The sequence below is a fragment of the Talpa europaea genome (genome assembly GCF_964194135.1).
Source record: "Talpa europaea genome assembly, chromosome: 7".
NCBI lineage: Eukaryota > Metazoa > Chordata > Mammalia > Eulipotyphla > Talpidae > Talpa > Talpa europaea.
Window position 1 is genome coordinate 120,810,058 of NC_140074.1, and position 16,869 is coordinate 120,826,926.

Genomic DNA, 16,869 nt, shown 5'->3' on the forward strand with positions numbered 1-16,869 from the left:
AGCAGGATGAGGTGGTAAATGTAGATTGGGGCTGGACTCGGGCGGAGGTGTTTGGGTGGGATCAGTGGTTTGATTTTATTTAGCTGTTCAAAGTGGGTTTTGTTTTTGTTGTTAGAATTTATGCTTTTCTGAGGTTCGTATGTACTAACCATCGCCCTTCCCCACCTCACAGAATGTCACATTAAAGCCCAGGCAAATTCTACTCTTTCTGTTCGCCTGTGTAGGGAACTCTCAACTTTGGTGGGATCAGGGTGGGCAACGGACCAACAGAGGAGGATGCTGAGATTATTCAGCATGACCAGCTCTCCACCCATTCAGAGGACGCGGAAGAGGTAAGACCCAGCGGTGTGGGCATCCTCTCCTCTCACCTCGGGGCAGCCTTAGTCTTGTGTACCTAAGTGACCTCACTCCATCTTCTTGAAAGTAAAAACGCTAATACACATGATCACCCGCCTTCTGGACCTCTTAAGGTGCCCAGCTTTTTCCAGTGGGCCCTGCTCCGAACTCCAGCGCTGCCTGCAGAGCCCGCAGCGCCCGCAGCCCTTTGTTCTGTTGTCCGACCTCTTGAATTCCACGTTGCCTGCAGTACCCTGCATGCGGTCTCAATTACTCCTCCCTCCAACCAAGGCGGAATAGGCCTCAGCCTCCCGGCTTCCCAGTTCTTGTGACCAGAAATACAGACCGCTTGTGGCCCCCTCCAAGCCTGGGTCCAGCTGGAACTGAAGTCACTGGTACTGTCCTGTTCCACTGACAGGCTCTTGCTACAGACATTTTATCTGAACCTTTTAAAAGCATTATTTGCTTGCTTTTTCCAGGGAGAGTGAAAGTAGTAAAGCCAGGCTAGACTTTTCCTTGAATCACCACCTCTGAGCTCAGTGTTTAAAATCTCCTTGACTGACCTGACCACAAAGCCTCTGAACCGAACTGTCGAATCTCATCTAGTCATGATACTCTTTTTAAAGCAAACAGAATAGGAGTAGAGGACCTAGGTGACTGGACTTTTCAGTCTGACTGACCTCTTCCTCTACATGTATAACTTTTTAAAAAAGAAATTGCAAGGACTGGGGTGTCTTTTAAAAATATAAATGTCAATGCTGTAAATACTGTTGATGTTGCTCTCTGTGTACACGGAGGACGCCTGCCCCCAACATATCAGGCCCTTTAACATCCACAGTCCCCTCCCTCGCCCTACCCCGAAGCGGTCAGTGGCCTTGTGCTCGTGACATGTGACCTTGTGTGTGACGTGACTTCCCACTAAGTGTAAATTTGTGTTTTCAAGCCTACCGAGGACGAAGTGGTAAGACCAGCTGGCTTTGCCTTCATGTTTATCTGTAGCTTCTCTTCCAATCCTTGTGATCACTCTGCTGACCCTGCCGCGTCCTGGCCACACATGACCCCGTGCATCCCGCATCTCATCGGCCATTTCTAACCAGTTCATGAACCCGTGTTCTGAAAAAGCTCATCTCCATTCACTGCATCTCATGTCAGTCACCTTTGTCTTGTCTCATTGACTCTGCTGATCTAATACCTCTGAGAATGGCTTTGAAAGGAGCTACAAGTAATGTCTGCTTTGGCATTCTTGAAGTAACTCCCCTTGGGAGTTAAATCCCTTTGGCCTCTGTCTTCCTCTCCTGTGATGTTGTGGTCGCTCTACCACTGGGAGTAGCTGTTTCCTCCCTGCTTCTCTGAGTGTTTATGAGTAAAGCTTACCTTTTCCCCCTGTCTGAGATGCAGCAGCCTTCCTGCTGCCCTCATCAGCTTGATGGTGCTTGAAGTGAGAATTGCTGGCCCTTTGCTTGGGGTTCCCTCTTGTGACCCAGGTGGGAGGTAGACAGCTCTCAGGAGGAGGCTTTGCCTTGCAGATGCATCCCAGAAAAAGCAATCCATCTGCATGAAGGGAGTTCATATTATGCCAGTCACATACAGACAAGAACAGAAAGAAAGTTGACTGAACATTCACGCCTTCCAGCTCAGCGTTCATTCAGTTAGCGGCACGCAAATTTCAAATTTGGTTTTTAAAACACCTTGCTGCACTGTTTGCATCTTCCCCCAAAACTTCTGTCTAAAATACCTAGACCCGTGAACTTCACCTGCCTCTCCTGGCTCTCCTGGCCCTCTCTAAGAGGGTAGCAGGATGGTAATGAATGGAAAATCCTTTGCTGTTCTACATAAAAACAGGCCTCTGGGTTTCCCTGAAGACTGGAGGGGCCCCTGTGCTGACATCCAGGGGCTTCGTTCCTGGCCCGCCCCTGTGGGCACAGTCCCAGGTGGTGCTGCCTGGCAGGGCTGGTGGGAATGTGCCTGTGCCACCCCCCTCTCCCACTAGCACCTCCTCCAGCAATACTGCCCCTTCTAAATGTCTTCCAAGTTGAGCACCCAGTGCCGTTAGCAGAATGGCCCATGTTTGTAGCCACATCCCAGGGCAGTTGGCCATCCAGAGAAGATGCCTATCAGCAGCCTCCCCAGTTGCTGGCCTCCAGTTCCCTCAGCTTCCTAAGTAGTTAAAACATCTTATCTTTATCAGGTAACAGATACAGTCTAGTTCTCTATGGTCAAATTTAGATAACTCACAGTTATTTTAAGATTTTTCTTAAAAGTCCAGCCTCCTTCTAGAACTTCCCCATTTGACCTGGCTGTGACCACCCATTTTCCCCACACAGGTCATTGTTCCAGCTGGGTAGAAGCGGCAGTCCCTCTCCCCGGGGAGGCCAGTGGGAGCACTCGGCCTAGTTGTAAACCAGGCCCAGGCCAGTTGTTTGAGAAGCCCTTAGCGGCTATAACCACTCAGCAGGCACCTCCCTATGCATCTTTTCATTGGGTACATTCATTCCACCCATTCACCCTCCATGTGGCAAACACTGTAATTATTGCCGCAGAAACTGAAAGATGGAAAACAGTCCTTGCCTTCAAGGAACTCCTAAGTTGAGGAGACAACCTGGGTGACAGATGCTGTGATCAAGCTGTGCTCAGGATGCAGTAGGAGCACAGAAAGAGAGCACCTGACAATACCTGGGTGGGGGTGGGACAAGGAAACCAGGAAAGGAATCCCTAAGGGAATTATTCCTATTCCAAGCTCAGCATGAATCTCTGGAGAGGGAAGGGGTGCGGCCCCACCAGTGTGTGTGGTTGTTGTACTGCAGGCATGGAGGCCTACAGGCACATCATGTGTGGGGATAAGCAAGTATTCAGCTTGGCTGGAGCACAGAGTCAGGACCAGCACAGGTGCGAGGTGAGACTAGGGATAGGCAGCAACCAGCCAGAGCAGAGTGTTTGGACAACAGGAGCTGTCAGAGGGCGGTGATGCTGCAAGTGACGTGACAGCTGTGCAGTGCTGAGACGGTACGGATGCTGTGGGGTATACTGAGTGCAGAGGGGACACAGTCTAGAGATGGGAGGGCCAGCTGGGCTGATAAGTCAGCCAAGAGTGGGGAGGCCTGAAGTGAAGTGAGGTGTTTACTAGCCAGTGTCTCAGGCCAATATGAGATTAAGGAACTGAAAACTCCAGGTCCCAGTGCCCCAGTGAATATAGGCCTTGAGAGCCTGACTGGCTTCCAGGCTGCAGTTCCTCAGACATCACCAGGGACTCTGGTAGACATGCACACGAGTAGAAGTAGGTTTTCGTGGGGTCAGAGGAGAACAGCTAACTAGTTTAGTTCGAATGGCATGAGTTCAAAGCATCTGTGGCATCCCAGGAAGAGATGTAGCACAGCAAGTAGGAAATAGGTGGCTCGGAGCTGGAAGTATCCATTTGGGAGTCCCTCTGATGGTGCCTACTGAAACCCTAAGGGCAGTGCTTCAGGGGAGCCTTAAGGGCTGAGGCTGGAACCCCAGCAATTAAGAAAGAGCCATTATGGAGACCAAGAAGGAACATCCAGAGACGTAGAAGGAAGCCAAGGGGAGGTGAGTGTCTCCAGGGAGGAAGGAAAGACAGTGGTGGAGACGCTGTGGGCTCATGACACACACGTCTGTTAGGTCTCACGGTTGGGAAATAAGGGTGAACATGCCAAAAAGGACTGGCTTGTGGAGCAGAGAGGGTAGAAGCCCAGGTAAGGCATGGAAGGGTGTTGAGGAAGGGGGCAGGGAATGTGCTGATTCATGGTCAGTCTAGGTTGACTCACTGGGCAGGTCTGAGGGGCAGACTCCTTCTAAGTGCTCGACTGGATTTCTCAGTTCTCACCCCATCATTATCTTCCCCCATTGTCTACTTAAGAAAACATGCCTGAGGCAGGAAGATAGGGATCTAGGAGAGGAGACAGTGAAGGTAATGCCCAGAAGGGAAGCTTTCTCCCTCAGTCTCCTTTATCTTGCTTTTCAGGTGGGAGAAACACAAGGTGGAATAAAAATCTGAAAGGGGTGGTTTCTCAGAGAACTGGCATAAAGGCCCGCCCTCCTTGGATGGTGGGCCTCTCCTCCTTCTGAGCACAGGCTCTGGGACAACAGCCAGCAGTGGTGGGGAGAAGCTCTTAAACAGCACTGTTGGGATTGAGGTCACTAGGATTACCCCAGTTTTCATGGTCGCTTAGAGGCCAGAAGAGCATGTTCCAGGAGAAAACCCCAGAAATACCCTAGCGCTGACAGACATGAAAGCAAGAGAGGTGGTTGCCCAGTTATGATGTGTCAGGGCTGGCCTGTCCACACGTTCTGCACCCCTAAGATCTGGGCTGTTCAGCCTTCCCAGCCCGCCCCTTCTCCCATCCCATCCTCATGCAGTTTCCCAAGGCAAGTCTGGTGTCCTTTGGGAGTGGAGTCATGTGAGCCTTGAAAGAAAGTGAAAAATAGACTGACTTGAGGCCAGTGGGATGAGGGGTAGCCCAAAAGCCTTCTGACTGGGGGGAGGAGCCTGGAAGGGAGCCCCCCTGCTGTTTAGTGGCAATGATTGCCCCACTAGTGCACCTCGTGCTTCAGCATCAGCCAGGCCTAGAGCAGTCCTAAAGGTGGACCCTGCAGACCTTGTTCCAGCCCCACCCCTTTATTCTAGAAATAATTCTTGGTGTTGAAAGGAAAACTGGGAGAAAGAGAGCATGAGGACAACAAGTAAACAAAAACCAATAGCTGTTCTGTCCTGTCTTAACTACCCAAGCAGGAATTTGCAACACTTTTGTGTAATATTCTCAGAAGTCACAAAAGCAAAAGGAGATTATCTTGCTCCCAACGGGTTGTAAAAAAGAAGTGAAGTGGCTATAGAGGGCTAATCTTCTCCAGGCAGCGCGGCCTAGGGGAGAGCCCTTCCTGGCCTCCCAGCACTGCAGCACTGGAGCCTCCTCTTGCAGGGGAAGTTGGGAGTCCTAGAGCAGGTCCTGCAGCCGGTCCTTGGGGCCCTGGGTCCTGACAGTCTGAGGGCTCCGCTCATACTCCTCTCTTGAGCTAACAGCCTGGCAGAGAGAAAAAACATGTGTTGAGAAGATTGTCATGAAGATGTAGTTATTGAAATGTATTCTGAGGGGAATGGCAGTGTTCCAATGCGGGGCTAAGCTAGGCAGGATTTCTGGGGCTGACACAGCCGCAGTCACCTGAGTGCAAAGCCGGGTCTTCTGGCCCACGTAGCTGTGAGTGCCCACCCTCAGACCCAAGGTGCTCACATGGCCACAGTTCAAATCCTCCTGGACTCGCCCCTCCCTCCAGCCTTACATGTTCTCTCTCGCTTCCTCCCACGACAGTTTGACTTTGGGGACACGATGGTCCACCAGGCCATCCACACCATCGAGTACTGCCTGGGCTGCATCTCCAACACCGCCTCCTACCTGCGGCTCTGGGCCCTCAGCCTCGCTCATGCACGTGAGTCTCAGGTTGAAGACTATGGTCTCCCCTTCTCTGGGCACCGCAGGTGGGGGCTTATATAGAGTGGAAATTCCATAAAGGCTGTAGGATTATTCAGGTTCTTAGTTTATCAGGGAGAATGATGTCCAGATGGGAGGATCTGTGCTTCTCCAGACTAGCTGTATGTGGTGGTCCCTTCCAGGCCACGGGAAGCCTGGGGGCAAGGAGCCTTTCAGGGTGAGGGTTGGAGAAGCAAAAACTGTAGTTGAAGTGACCCTGTTGTGTCTCCCCATTCCCTAGAGCTGTCTGAGGTACTTTGGACCATGGTGATCCACATCGGCCTGAGTGTGAAGAGCATGGCGGGAGGCCTGGCACTGTTCTTCATCTTTGCTGCCTTTGCCACCCTGACTGTCGCCATCCTCCTCATCATGGAGGGCCTCTCGGCTTTCCTTCATGCACTGCGGTTGCACTGGTGAGTGGCACACAGGGGCAGGAGGTGGGAACGCGGCCTTAACCACACTGAACACAGCTTTACTTTTGTGCTGAGTCCAGTCTCTTCACTAGGCAGTGCCTGCTTTCCCGTCCCCACACCCGAGGACCTGTCTTAGTAGTGAGTGTCAGGAAATGTCCCTGGTCAGGAGAAGCACAGATCGGTTTCCACAGTCTGCAGGGAGAACCTTTTCTAGGTCTCTAGGTGCTGTCAGGTCCCTTCTTCCTACCTCAGCATTCTTTAGTGGTCTTCATCATGGCTGAAAGAAGCTACTGGAATTGGCTGTGTCTGTCTATTTCTCTTTGCTCTGACATACAACTTTCTTCTGTCTTTAGAATAATGAAAGCAGCACTGGAATAAATTCAAGTCCAGGAAAGTGCTAGAGCTTATTCTACCCTAGTTTTGTCACACATGCCCCTACTTCTGTCTTGCCATTGCCTTTAGTAGGGGCCCTGGCAGCAACATGTTCATGAGGGGAGCGCTGGCTCTAGATTGTAGCTCAGTACACGAAAGCAGGTCAGGGGGGAGGCGGGTGAGAGGATTCACCAGAGACAGAGTGGGGAGCAGAACAGGCAGATCCACTGAAATACACTGCTGAGGGGAGCAGTGGGGAGACAGGAGAGGTCTGCTGCTCCACGTGGGTCATCTCCCTGTGGGTCATCTTCCTGACCAGGGATCGAACTCACGCTGCAGTGGCTGCCAGTAGCTTCATGGTGCTGAGACTTAACCCCTTGTGCTACCAGGGAGGCCCCTGATTTGTGCCTCTTAATTGGTCTGCTGAGCTAGCTCAGTCCCAGGCAGAGGGAGAGCTGGTGTTGGGGCCTGGCTGTGGCTGTGACCTCAAATAGGGTTGCCAGATTTAGCAAATATATATTACAGGACACCAGTCCAATTTGAATGTCAGACAAATGGAACAATTTTCTTTTTTTTTTTTTAAGATTTATTTATCTATGCACACAAGAGCTGGGGTACAGGCCAGAGATGCAGGGGGTGAGAGGATTCACCAGAGACAGAGTGGGCAATAGAACAGGCAGATTGACCAAAGTACACTGAGGGGAGAGCGGGCGAGACAGGAGAGGTCTGCTGCGCCATGTGGGAATCTCCCTGGCTGGCTGGGGATTGAACTCATGCTGCAGAGGCTGCAGATTGCTTCATAGTGCACTGCTTAACCCCTTACCCTAGGGAGGCCCTGGAACAATTTTCTTAAAGTATAGTTACTTCCCAAATGTGCTTGGGACATATCAGTACTAAAACCTGAAATCCTGCACGTTATCTGGCTGCTGCCCTCTACAGTCCCCATTTCCATGTTGTGATTTCTTCCTCTCTTTCTGGGTCTTAAACCCCACATGCTCTGGCCCTTTCCCTAGAGAAACACCCACATTCCCAATATGGGCACACAGTCTTTCCAATGTAGGGGATCATAAACTCGCTGACCCTTCCTTAGGAACCCGTAGGTGAGCTGGTCTGAGGTGGAGAGTTCCATCACTTTTCCAGACCTGAAGAAAATCTAAACTCTGAGCCTGAGAAACCTCTTCCCCACTATTATTTTTAATTTTTCTTCTGGTTGGTTACAGCCCAACCTTTGTATCATTCAGAGGGAGGAAGAGGGGCAGGGTAAGGCGTGCCTGGGACTTACTCTTCCCTCAAAAGCTCCTTTAGAAGAAAGTTTCTGCTGTGTCAGGGAGCACTGCTCTCTCGGCCTGGCTTTCCCCTCCTTGCTGGCCTCTTCCCCGCCCAGCTGTTGTTTACTGTGGAGTCTGGAGGTTAGGAAGGCTGCGTGCCTCGGACTGCTGGCGGGCTCCCCTGTTCTCAGCTTATCAGCGTGCTCTCCCCAGCACACTTCCTCAGCCACTCAGTGTGAGGGGACGTCTGTGTAGCCAGCCTGTGGTGACTCACTGTTTCTTGCCCTCTTGGCTTCCTTCCTTTCCTATTTACTTCTCTGTCTCCTGAGCTTGAGGGAACAGTTACCACCCCACCTTGAATCCGGTCCAAGTGGAGAGTCTGTCACCTCCCTGGTAAGGTGGGGAGCCGTCAAGGAACTGAACCCAAACTGTCAGAGCCGTGAGCCAGGCCCAGCGTGGCACGAGGAAGGCTGCCTGGGCTTGGCCTAATCTCCAGGGTGAGCTGAGGCATTTTGGGGTGCTATGTTTTGTTGCCAGAAGATTACTTCTCACCTATGGCCCTGGAGTGTAGGTGTCTTCCCACATCCTCTTGACTGGGCCTGAGAAAGTAACAAGAAAGCAGGCTTCAGAATCAGGCCAACCTCAGTCGAATTCCAGCTCTGCCAGGCCTGGCCTGGTGACCCCGAGGGAAGTCCTTACGTGTCTCACCTTTTCTGATGTGAAAAGAGGACTACTCTGAGAAGGCCTCTGTGGTCAAGTAGGAAGCAGTGCGCATGCTGCCGCCCGCTTGAAAGTCAGAAGGCTGTGGAGGGGACGTCTGGCTGTGGTCCCCTACTTGCTTTGTAGCCTGTTTGGAGAGAGGGAAGACCCAGGGGGAGGCACATCTGAATGCTCCTCAGGTGCCATTTGCATGGGCCGGTTTGTCAGGCATGTTGCGGGGCTTCGGTAGTGGAAGTATTGGATAAAAGAGACAACACCAAAGGCTCTTTTCCGCAGCTTTTAGAATCCCGTCAGGACACAAGTTTGGAAAGGGAAGGAAACAGGTGCTTGTGCGCCCCCTCCTGGCCAAACGTGGCTGTGTTGCAAGGGCTGCTGGTCTCTGTCCCCGCCCTGGGAGTCCTCAGGTGTGAGGGGCGCTGGAGGTCAAGGCTGGTCCTGCAGGAAATGGCTACCGGGGTTTGGCTGCTGGTTCTCCTGGCTCCAGCCTGGACACCTTCAGGCCTGTCACTTTACCCTTGGTTTTCAGCTGGGGCTTCCTGATTCTGATACAAGGGCTGCCCACTATACCAGCCCTGGGTCTCTTTGTTGGGGATAAGAAGAAAAATATCTGACTTGATAATAAAAATAAGCCACTGATCAGAGATTCACATAGGCCACAAGAAGGTGGGTGACGGGTGTGAAGACAAATTGAGTAGTTTACCAAGTAACCTGCCAATTGTCTTATGTCTTTCCTCCCACTGGACATATAAAATGTGCTTGGCTTTCTGGCCCACTATAATTAGGCCTCTTTCTCCTTAGCAAAGGCAAAGCCTGGAATGTGATCTGTAGTTGTAACTGTGGACACCACACTGACTGCAGCACATGGCCCACCTTCACAGGCCCTAGCCCCCCCCGCTACCCAGCATGCCCCACTTACATGCAGACGTGCACTCGCGCCCCCACAGACTGGTGGCTAAAGGCCACGACTGGAATGCAATGGTGCACAGCCCAGCAGCATGGGGTAGTTAGGGGTTCGCTGCCCCAGGAGAAGTAGAAACACCTGAATGTGGTTCCTGATGGCCATCATGTCTGCCAGGTGGGCCGTCAGACCAGCCTGTGTTCCACGCCCTGTGCAGACAGTGGCAGAAAGGGCCAAGAGGCAACCTGGCCCAGAATTGTCTCTTTAAAACAGCCACCCCTCAGCCACACCCCCTGCCAGGAAAGGCAAGCAGCCGGGACTCCATCCCCTTCCCTCAAGGAAACCAGGTTTCCTGTTGCTTAGCAGGAGTGCTCTTTCTGTGGGCTCCCAGTTAGGCCTCTGCCAGCTATTGGGCTGAAAGGGGTGACGGGGACTCATCTGGCTTCCCAAGGCTTCCTCATAACTGTTGAAATCTTGAGATGCGTTTGAGTGGCTTGGAGTGTGACAGAGCCCCAGAAGCTTCTGAGGAGAGCAGTGCAGCATTCCCCTCAAGAAGAAAGATCTCACAAGGTGGCCAGGAAGACCCTGCCGCACCCCGACACCAAGCACTTCATGTTTGTACTTTCTCAGGAAGCACGCGTTTCCCTGCTTGGGAGGGAGAAGCGGGTGGAGAGACTGACAGGGAAATTGCTTCCAGCTCTGTGCTGGGAGGTCGGGGTTAGCATGGCTGGGAAGGGAGGCGAAGTCAGGCCAACCCTCAGGTCCCACTCTGTCTCCAGCCTGGAGAGCTGTGCTGTCTCAGCGGGACCCTCCCCCCCCCAATTTGACTCATGTAGATCTCTGTACCCCCACCCCAGCCATGTGATCCCCTTCCCCACTGGACCCCGGGGGTAGAGGAGGTATGCAGAGGGTTTCCGAGGGAAGAGTGATGGCCCCACAAGCAGCTGAAAACTCCTGAAACCTCCCCGCCCGCCCAGGTGGAGTTAGAATTGTTTGTGTGATTAGTGAGCCAAGAGAGCAGTTCTGGAAACCTCACAGGATGCCAGGCAACTTACCCACTACCTAGCTGTATGCTGACAAGTGAAAAGGGTCTGTGTTCACCTGTTTTCAGTTGTTCAGAAATACCCCAGCCATATGCAGACACAGTCCACCCACTGTGAAGGATTCAGACCCCACAGAGGTGCGCAAGGAGCAAAACCAGCCCCCTCCGCATTTCCCCGGAGGGGACCTGGGGCTGGAGCCTGTGTGGGGCTTGTGAGGGATGCTGCACGTGGCGGCCACCACAGGTCCCAGTGCGGAATGCCTCGGCCAACTCCAGCCTGCAGCTTCCCGTTCCTGGACACTCTTTTCCCTGAGGGAAGCTTCACCCAGGCTCTACTGGGAGTCCTCCAGGATTTGGAGGCTTTGGGACCTTGGCCCAGTCCCTGCGGAATGTGGGGGTACAGCGAGAAGACAGCCTGTTCCTACACCCACACAGTACATTCTGTTTCACCTCTTCTTGCCTGGGGTGGAGCTGGCAGCTCTGCCACTCTGTCCTCAGCCAGCACCCCACACCTGAAGGGACCCCTGAGGAGTCCTCCCTTGCTGGGGCCACTCCCACCGCACCCCGTTTTGCTTATTTTTCCTTCCTGGCTTGGAGTGAGGCAGCCTGGAGAAGAGAAGCAAGCTGGGCCTGGAGGCTGAGGCCTCTGGAAGCCCTGGGTGCAGGAACCACTGCCTGAGGCCTGGCTGCCCTCTGTTTGGCCTATCTGTTCTTCAGGGGTTCTCGTGCCCCAGGTCACACAGCACTGTGTGGAAACTATTCCTCAGGGCACCTCTCCTTTGCTTTTTTATTCTCTGAATCATGCATTTTTCTGCCCATATTTGGTGGTGATTTGGCTGCTGGGCAGCCATCCAGGGCAGGCCTGCAGGGGAAGCCACGCCAGCCTGCCTCGCTCTGCTCCCTCACAGGAGCAAGGTCTTCCTGCTCCCTCAGAGCCCCTGCCCCCTTTCAGAGCCTGGGGAGACCAACAGGGATGGATGCTGAGCTGCTGCGAAGGGAGTTAATGCTCTGTTTTTCCTTTCAGTCCCCAGGAGGAGAATTCTTTCTCAGATGTTTTTGTAGTTGGAGAATATTTTTGCCACTGCTTTGAGAAGACGTCCCTCCTAATTTCCCCTTTCCTGGGAATTTCCTCCCCTAAATCAAAAGCTTCCAGCTTTCACTCACAGCCCTCCCTGTAGGGAAACAGAGGTGCTTGCCAGAGTCCTGGCTGAGCCCACACCACTCAGGGCTTCCCTTAGAGCTCTGCCTGGTAGCTCCTGGCAAGAGAAGGGCTTTGGGGGCCCCTGCGCTGCTGTTAGACTCAGGCCAACTGAACTTGTCTTGCTCATGGTTTTTACAAAGGGTTTTGCATCAAGATCCTCTGTTTGCTGGGGGCTTTCTCCTCAAGTTCATGGTGGAATTTAATTTGGGTGGGTGGGGGCAGGGCCTCTTTCTGAGCCAACTGTAAAGTCCTGAAAGGTTTTGTGCATGGATGACTTTCCTTTTCCCTTTCCCCAGGGTCGAGTTCCAGAACAAATTCTACAGTGGGACCGGTTTCAAGTTCTTCCCCTTCTCCTTCGAGCACATTCGGGAAGGGAAGTTTGATGAGTGAGCACCTCTGGGCAGTGCCCCGCTGTCCTCCACACTCTCCACAGCAATTAGCGGTATCCTCTTGCCTGTGGTCGTGCTCCCTGGGCCTTGGGACATTTGTGGCATCCCTCCCACCTTTCCCCAGTCCCCCGCTTTGTGTGTAGTGTGGCGATTTTCTGGAGAGAAGCTGGGCCCTGGCTGTCACTCACACTGGGCACCCACTGGGCCTCCATCCAGCCAACAGCCCCTTCTCTGTCCCCTGGTATCGGCCCCGTTCTGCATATACACATGAGCCCAGAGCCCTTTACACTTGCACCTATTTGCAGTTGGAAGGAGCCTTCATCATCCACACCTAGACTTTGAGTCCCCTGCTCCTGCCATTCTAGTTACTGGTTGGGGAGGGATACTCTTTAACATACCCTTGGGTTAGCATGGGGCAGGCGCAGGAAGGTGGTATTTCTGGCCCTTGCCCCACCCCCTGTGGTCTTCAGAGTGCTTGTTAATTGGGAATTCTGCAGAACCCAAGTAAAACATCATGCATGACTGCTCCCTGTCACCCCCAGGTCCGGGACCCCCAACACCACCTCTTTAACCCCTACTCTAGACTCATTTCCCTCCCCTTCCCTGTTTGCACCCAGCATAACACAGCACAGCAGGGCCTGGCTGGCCCCTTGGCTGGTGCCTCTGAGGCCCCATGGCCCTGCCACAAGCATACCCTCTGGGCAGCGCCCATGGACGTGCCCTCCTGGCGCAGACTGCACCTTCGCTGCCGATCGCGAGCCTCACATGCAGAACAGTGGTCATCACGGGCAGGTTCTCCTGCAGGCCTGCCTTGCTCTGCCCACCAGTGTGCCTCCCCTCTCCCCACTCTGACCCCAGGTTGAGAGACTCGGGGCGTAGGCAGGGGAGGCCAGCGTCATTTATGGCTTGCTGGTGGACAGGAGTCGGCAGGGCTGCCAGTGCGTGAGGTGGTGAGCGATGAACCCCTATCCTGTGGGCTGGTGGTGGGCCCTGCCAAGGAGCCACCTTCCCTGTCACCCCCAGCGGGGATGGATCTTAGGGCCTCTTAATCATGTGTTGGTGCAGCAGCCCCGGCTGCTTCAGCTAAATTGATCCCCTGCTGCCTCCAGTGGCCCCAGCCCTCCCCCACCCTGGCTCTTCTGAGTGCTTAGAGCTGCTCTCCAGGCTGGGCTGGTTCTGGACGCGGCCCCCTCCCCACTCACCCCTGTGCAGTGTGACCTGCCCCAGACCTTGTGCGGTGCCCCCTTCCTGCTGGTCCCCATGGTTCATGTGATCGTCCTCCCTCTGTTTACAGCAGGGCTGGAAGCAGAGTTCTTGGTCAGGAACCTGCCTGAGGCCTTTCTGTTCAGACATTGCTGTGCTGAATAAAGTGTTTGACTCTACAGGGAGGCTGCCTGTGTGTGTGCCACAACCCCTGGTGCCCCCACCCTGTCCCTCCCTCCCGTCAGCATTTCTGCTTTTCTCTGATCCAAGGCCACGGCTCTAGCTGCCAGGCTGGGCAATTCTTTTGTGAAACTCTCACCTCATCTCGAGTCTCCCAGGCACCTTCCCACGCTCATGAGCCAAGGCAGCTCTGCAGGCTACCCAGCACATCAGGGACTTGGGGGCCTGGCCTCTCCCCTTCCCACACTGCACCCACCCAGCCTGGGGAAGGGGCCTGGGCGTCTACCACCCGCTGCCTCCTCTCCAAGCTGCTCTCCAGGGCTCAGCAGCCTGCTGTTTTGAGTCCCAGTGCCGGTGGCCTTGGTGTGAGCGGAGGCTCAGCGTGGGCTCCTCAGAGCAGCTGGAGAATGCGAAGTGCTGAGGAGATGGCAGACTGTCCGGGCAGGCGGGCAGGGGCAGGGGCAGGGTGCCCTGTCCTCCCAACTGCTATGGGAGGCGAGGCGCCCGCACTCTTGCTCAGTGCCCTCCCTCTCTGTCCCTGCCCCCCCCCCCCAGGGCCTCCAGGGCAGAGGCTGTGCAGGAATGTGAGTGAGCAGCAGGCCGCCAGCTGCAGGGGGGGCAGGGGCGCTGTTCACCATGTTCCGTACCCCACCACCTGCAAACCCACTCCTCCTCACAGGCCCCCTCTTGCAACAGGCCCTAGGCATTCTACCCCACCTGGCTCCTCAAAAATCTGGTAAATGAGCTCTTTTAGCTTCTGTTCCTCAAAAAGGGAATCCCAGGCGGAGTAGATATTTGGAGTCAGTGGAGCAGAACTGAATTGAAATAAACCCTAAAATGTATGGATTCAATTGATTTTCCACAGAGATGCTAAAGTAGTTCAATGGGGAGAGAACTGCTTTTCAAGTGATGTTAATGGAATGGGGTGTTCACATACTAAAGAACAATCTGGACTATAGCCCCACACTTGGTACAAAAACTAAATCAAAATGTAGGAGTTAAAACTACGCCGCTGAGGGAAATCCTCGGTGAACAGCTCCGTGACCTGTGTTAGGCAGTGGCTTTTAGGTATGACACCAAAACAAAAGCACAGCAATAAAAAAATAAATAAGTAAAAGATAAGTTTGGCCATTAGCAACATTCAAAATGTGCTTCAGAGGACAGAATCAAGACAATCAGCCCGTTGGGAGAAAATATTTGTGAGTCAAGTATCTGATAAGGGGCTTGTGTGTAGAACAAAGAAATCTTGCAGCTCAAAAAACACAAGCACGTCAATGTTAAAGATGGACAAAAGATTTAAATAAACATTTCTCCAAAGAAGACATCAAAGGCCGATAAGCTCATGAAAAGATATTCAAAGTCATTTGCTGTTAGAGGATTGCAAATCAAAGCCACAAAGAGATACCACACCAGAACCACTAAAAACGCTGTAGGAAGAAAGCCAAGTGTCACAAGGATGTGGAGAAACTGGCCCTGCTAGCCCGGCTGGTGGGAAGGTAGATGGTGAGGGAAAGCAGGCCCTCAAAATGTTAAACATAGAATTCCCCTCAGACCCGGCAATCCCACTTCTGGGGGGTTCTCAAAACAACGAAAACAGGGCCTCCCCGGTGGCGCAGCGGTTGAGCGCTGGGTTGCGAAGCTGCCCGCAGCCTCTGCAGCGCCGGTTCGATCCCCGGCTGCTCCCCGGCCACCGGAGGAGGGTCCCACAGGGCGCGCAGACCTCTCCTGCCGCCCGCTGCTCCCCTCAGCAGTGTACTTCAGTCCATCTGCCTGCTCTGCTCCCCGCTCTGGCTCTGGTGAATTCTCTCACCCTCCCGTGCTTCTGACTGTACCCAGTGCATGTATAAACAAACAAACAAACAAATAAATAAAACATGCCTCTATTTAAAAAAAAAAAAAAAAACGAAAACAAGCACAAGCACGTGGACGCAAGTGTTCCTGTGGCATTATTTATGAGAATCTCCAAATGGAAATAACCCCGATGCCCGTCGACTGGTGCCTGGATAAGCAGAAGAGGGGGTCTCTGTGCTCCGCATGGCACTCCACGGAAAGAGGCGTGGCACGCTGAAGTGCTGTCCACACAGCTCAGAATCACGCTAAGGAGGCAGACAAGGCTGTGTGGGTGTACGAGTCCATTCCTGGGAAGTGGCTAGAAGGGGCAAATCTAGAGTCAGAGAGGATTGGTGGCTGCTGGATGGGCTGGAGTTAAAATGGGTACAGAGTTGCTTTGGTGGGGGGGGCAATGAAAACATCAAAAATTAGATTGTGGCGATGATCACACAACTCTGCATAGACTAGAAACCACTGAATCAAAATGTAAGAGTTAAAACTACACCGCTGAGGGAAATCCTCGGTGAACAGCTCTGTGACCTGTGTTAGGCAATGGCTTTTAGGTATGACACCAAAACAAAAGCACAGCAATAAAAAAATAAGTAAAAGATAAGTTTGGCCGTTAGCAACATTCAAAATGTGCTTCAGAGGACAGAATCAAGACAATCAGCCCATTGGGACAATCAGCCCCCAATCTGCTGCTACCAATCACTTTCAATCGGTAAACGTCTACAATCTGCATCAGTAAAATCAGTAAAGCAGGGGGAGGCCAAAACCCTCCTCAGAAATTCTTCTCTTGTCTGGCTGGGTCATGGGCGGGCTGTCTGGGTCATGGGCTAAACAGAACTCCCAAGATCTAATAGTCTCCGGCTGCCTGGCTGCCTCCAGCCCAGTCATTTCTTTCTTTTTTTTTTTTTTTTTAAAGATTTATTTATTTATGCATACAAGAGCTGGGGTACAGGCCAGAGGTGTGCAGGGTGAGAGGATTCACCGGAGACAGAGTGAGGGGAGCAGTGGGTGAGGCAGGAGAAGTCTGTTGCGCCATGTGGGTTTCTCCCTGGCCAGCCCCAGCCAGGGATCGAACTCATCCTGCAGAGGCTGTGGCTTGCTTCATAGTGCAGTGCTTAACCCCTTGCGCCACCAGGGAGGCCCCAGTTCTAAAGAAGAACTAACCGGAAACAGCTGAGGAAGATGTGGGATGTTCCGGAAGCCTGGGATGGAGTTGGGGGGCAGGATGGATCCATTGCTCATGTTTTTAAGGGACATGCCCTTTATCTGATCCCCTTCCTATGGAATCCTGGGACCCCAGACATCTGCCAAGTGCATCTGCTCCCCTTATCCAGGGAATGCCTCTCTCCCTTTGAGGCCCTGGAACCAACACAGGAGAGGGTGGTTTGGGGCCTGCTCAGCATCATAGGGACAGGACAATTCATCACCACCTTCAGTACCTCACTCTCTGTCCTGGCCTTCTTTGGAGACCTGGGTGGGACTGCACCTCTCTGCCCCAGGAGCCCTAGGTGGAAGGGGCATTGGGGCT

At 53.2% G+C, this 16,869-nt stretch overlaps 1 protein-coding gene across 21 annotated transcripts in view; it reads left to right on the top strand.

Annotated features, from left to right (window-relative positions):
- Positions 1–12,120, top strand: part of ATP6V0A1 (ATPase H+ transporting V0 subunit a1) — a gene marked incomplete at both ends in the record, with an annotated part of 49,333 nt that extends 37,213 nt beyond the window's left edge. For 10 of the 21 annotated variants that reach the window (XM_084239297.1, XM_084239313.1, XM_084239315.1 and 7 more), the window contains 5 exons: positions 225–332; positions 1,280–1,297; positions 5,658–5,775; positions 6,058–6,229; positions 12,027–12,120. In XM_084239297.1, coding sequence (XP_084095423.1) covers positions 225–332; positions 1,280–1,297; positions 5,658–5,775; positions 6,058–6,229; positions 12,027–12,120 — 510 coding nt within the window. The remainder of the gene's footprint in view (positions 1–224; positions 333–1,279; positions 1,298–5,657; positions 5,776–6,057; positions 6,230–12,026) is intronic. The other 11 variants (XM_084239312.1, XM_084239308.1, XM_084239314.1 and 8 more) reach the window with 2 other exon arrangements.
- Positions 12,121–16,869: the final 4,749 nt, after the last annotated feature.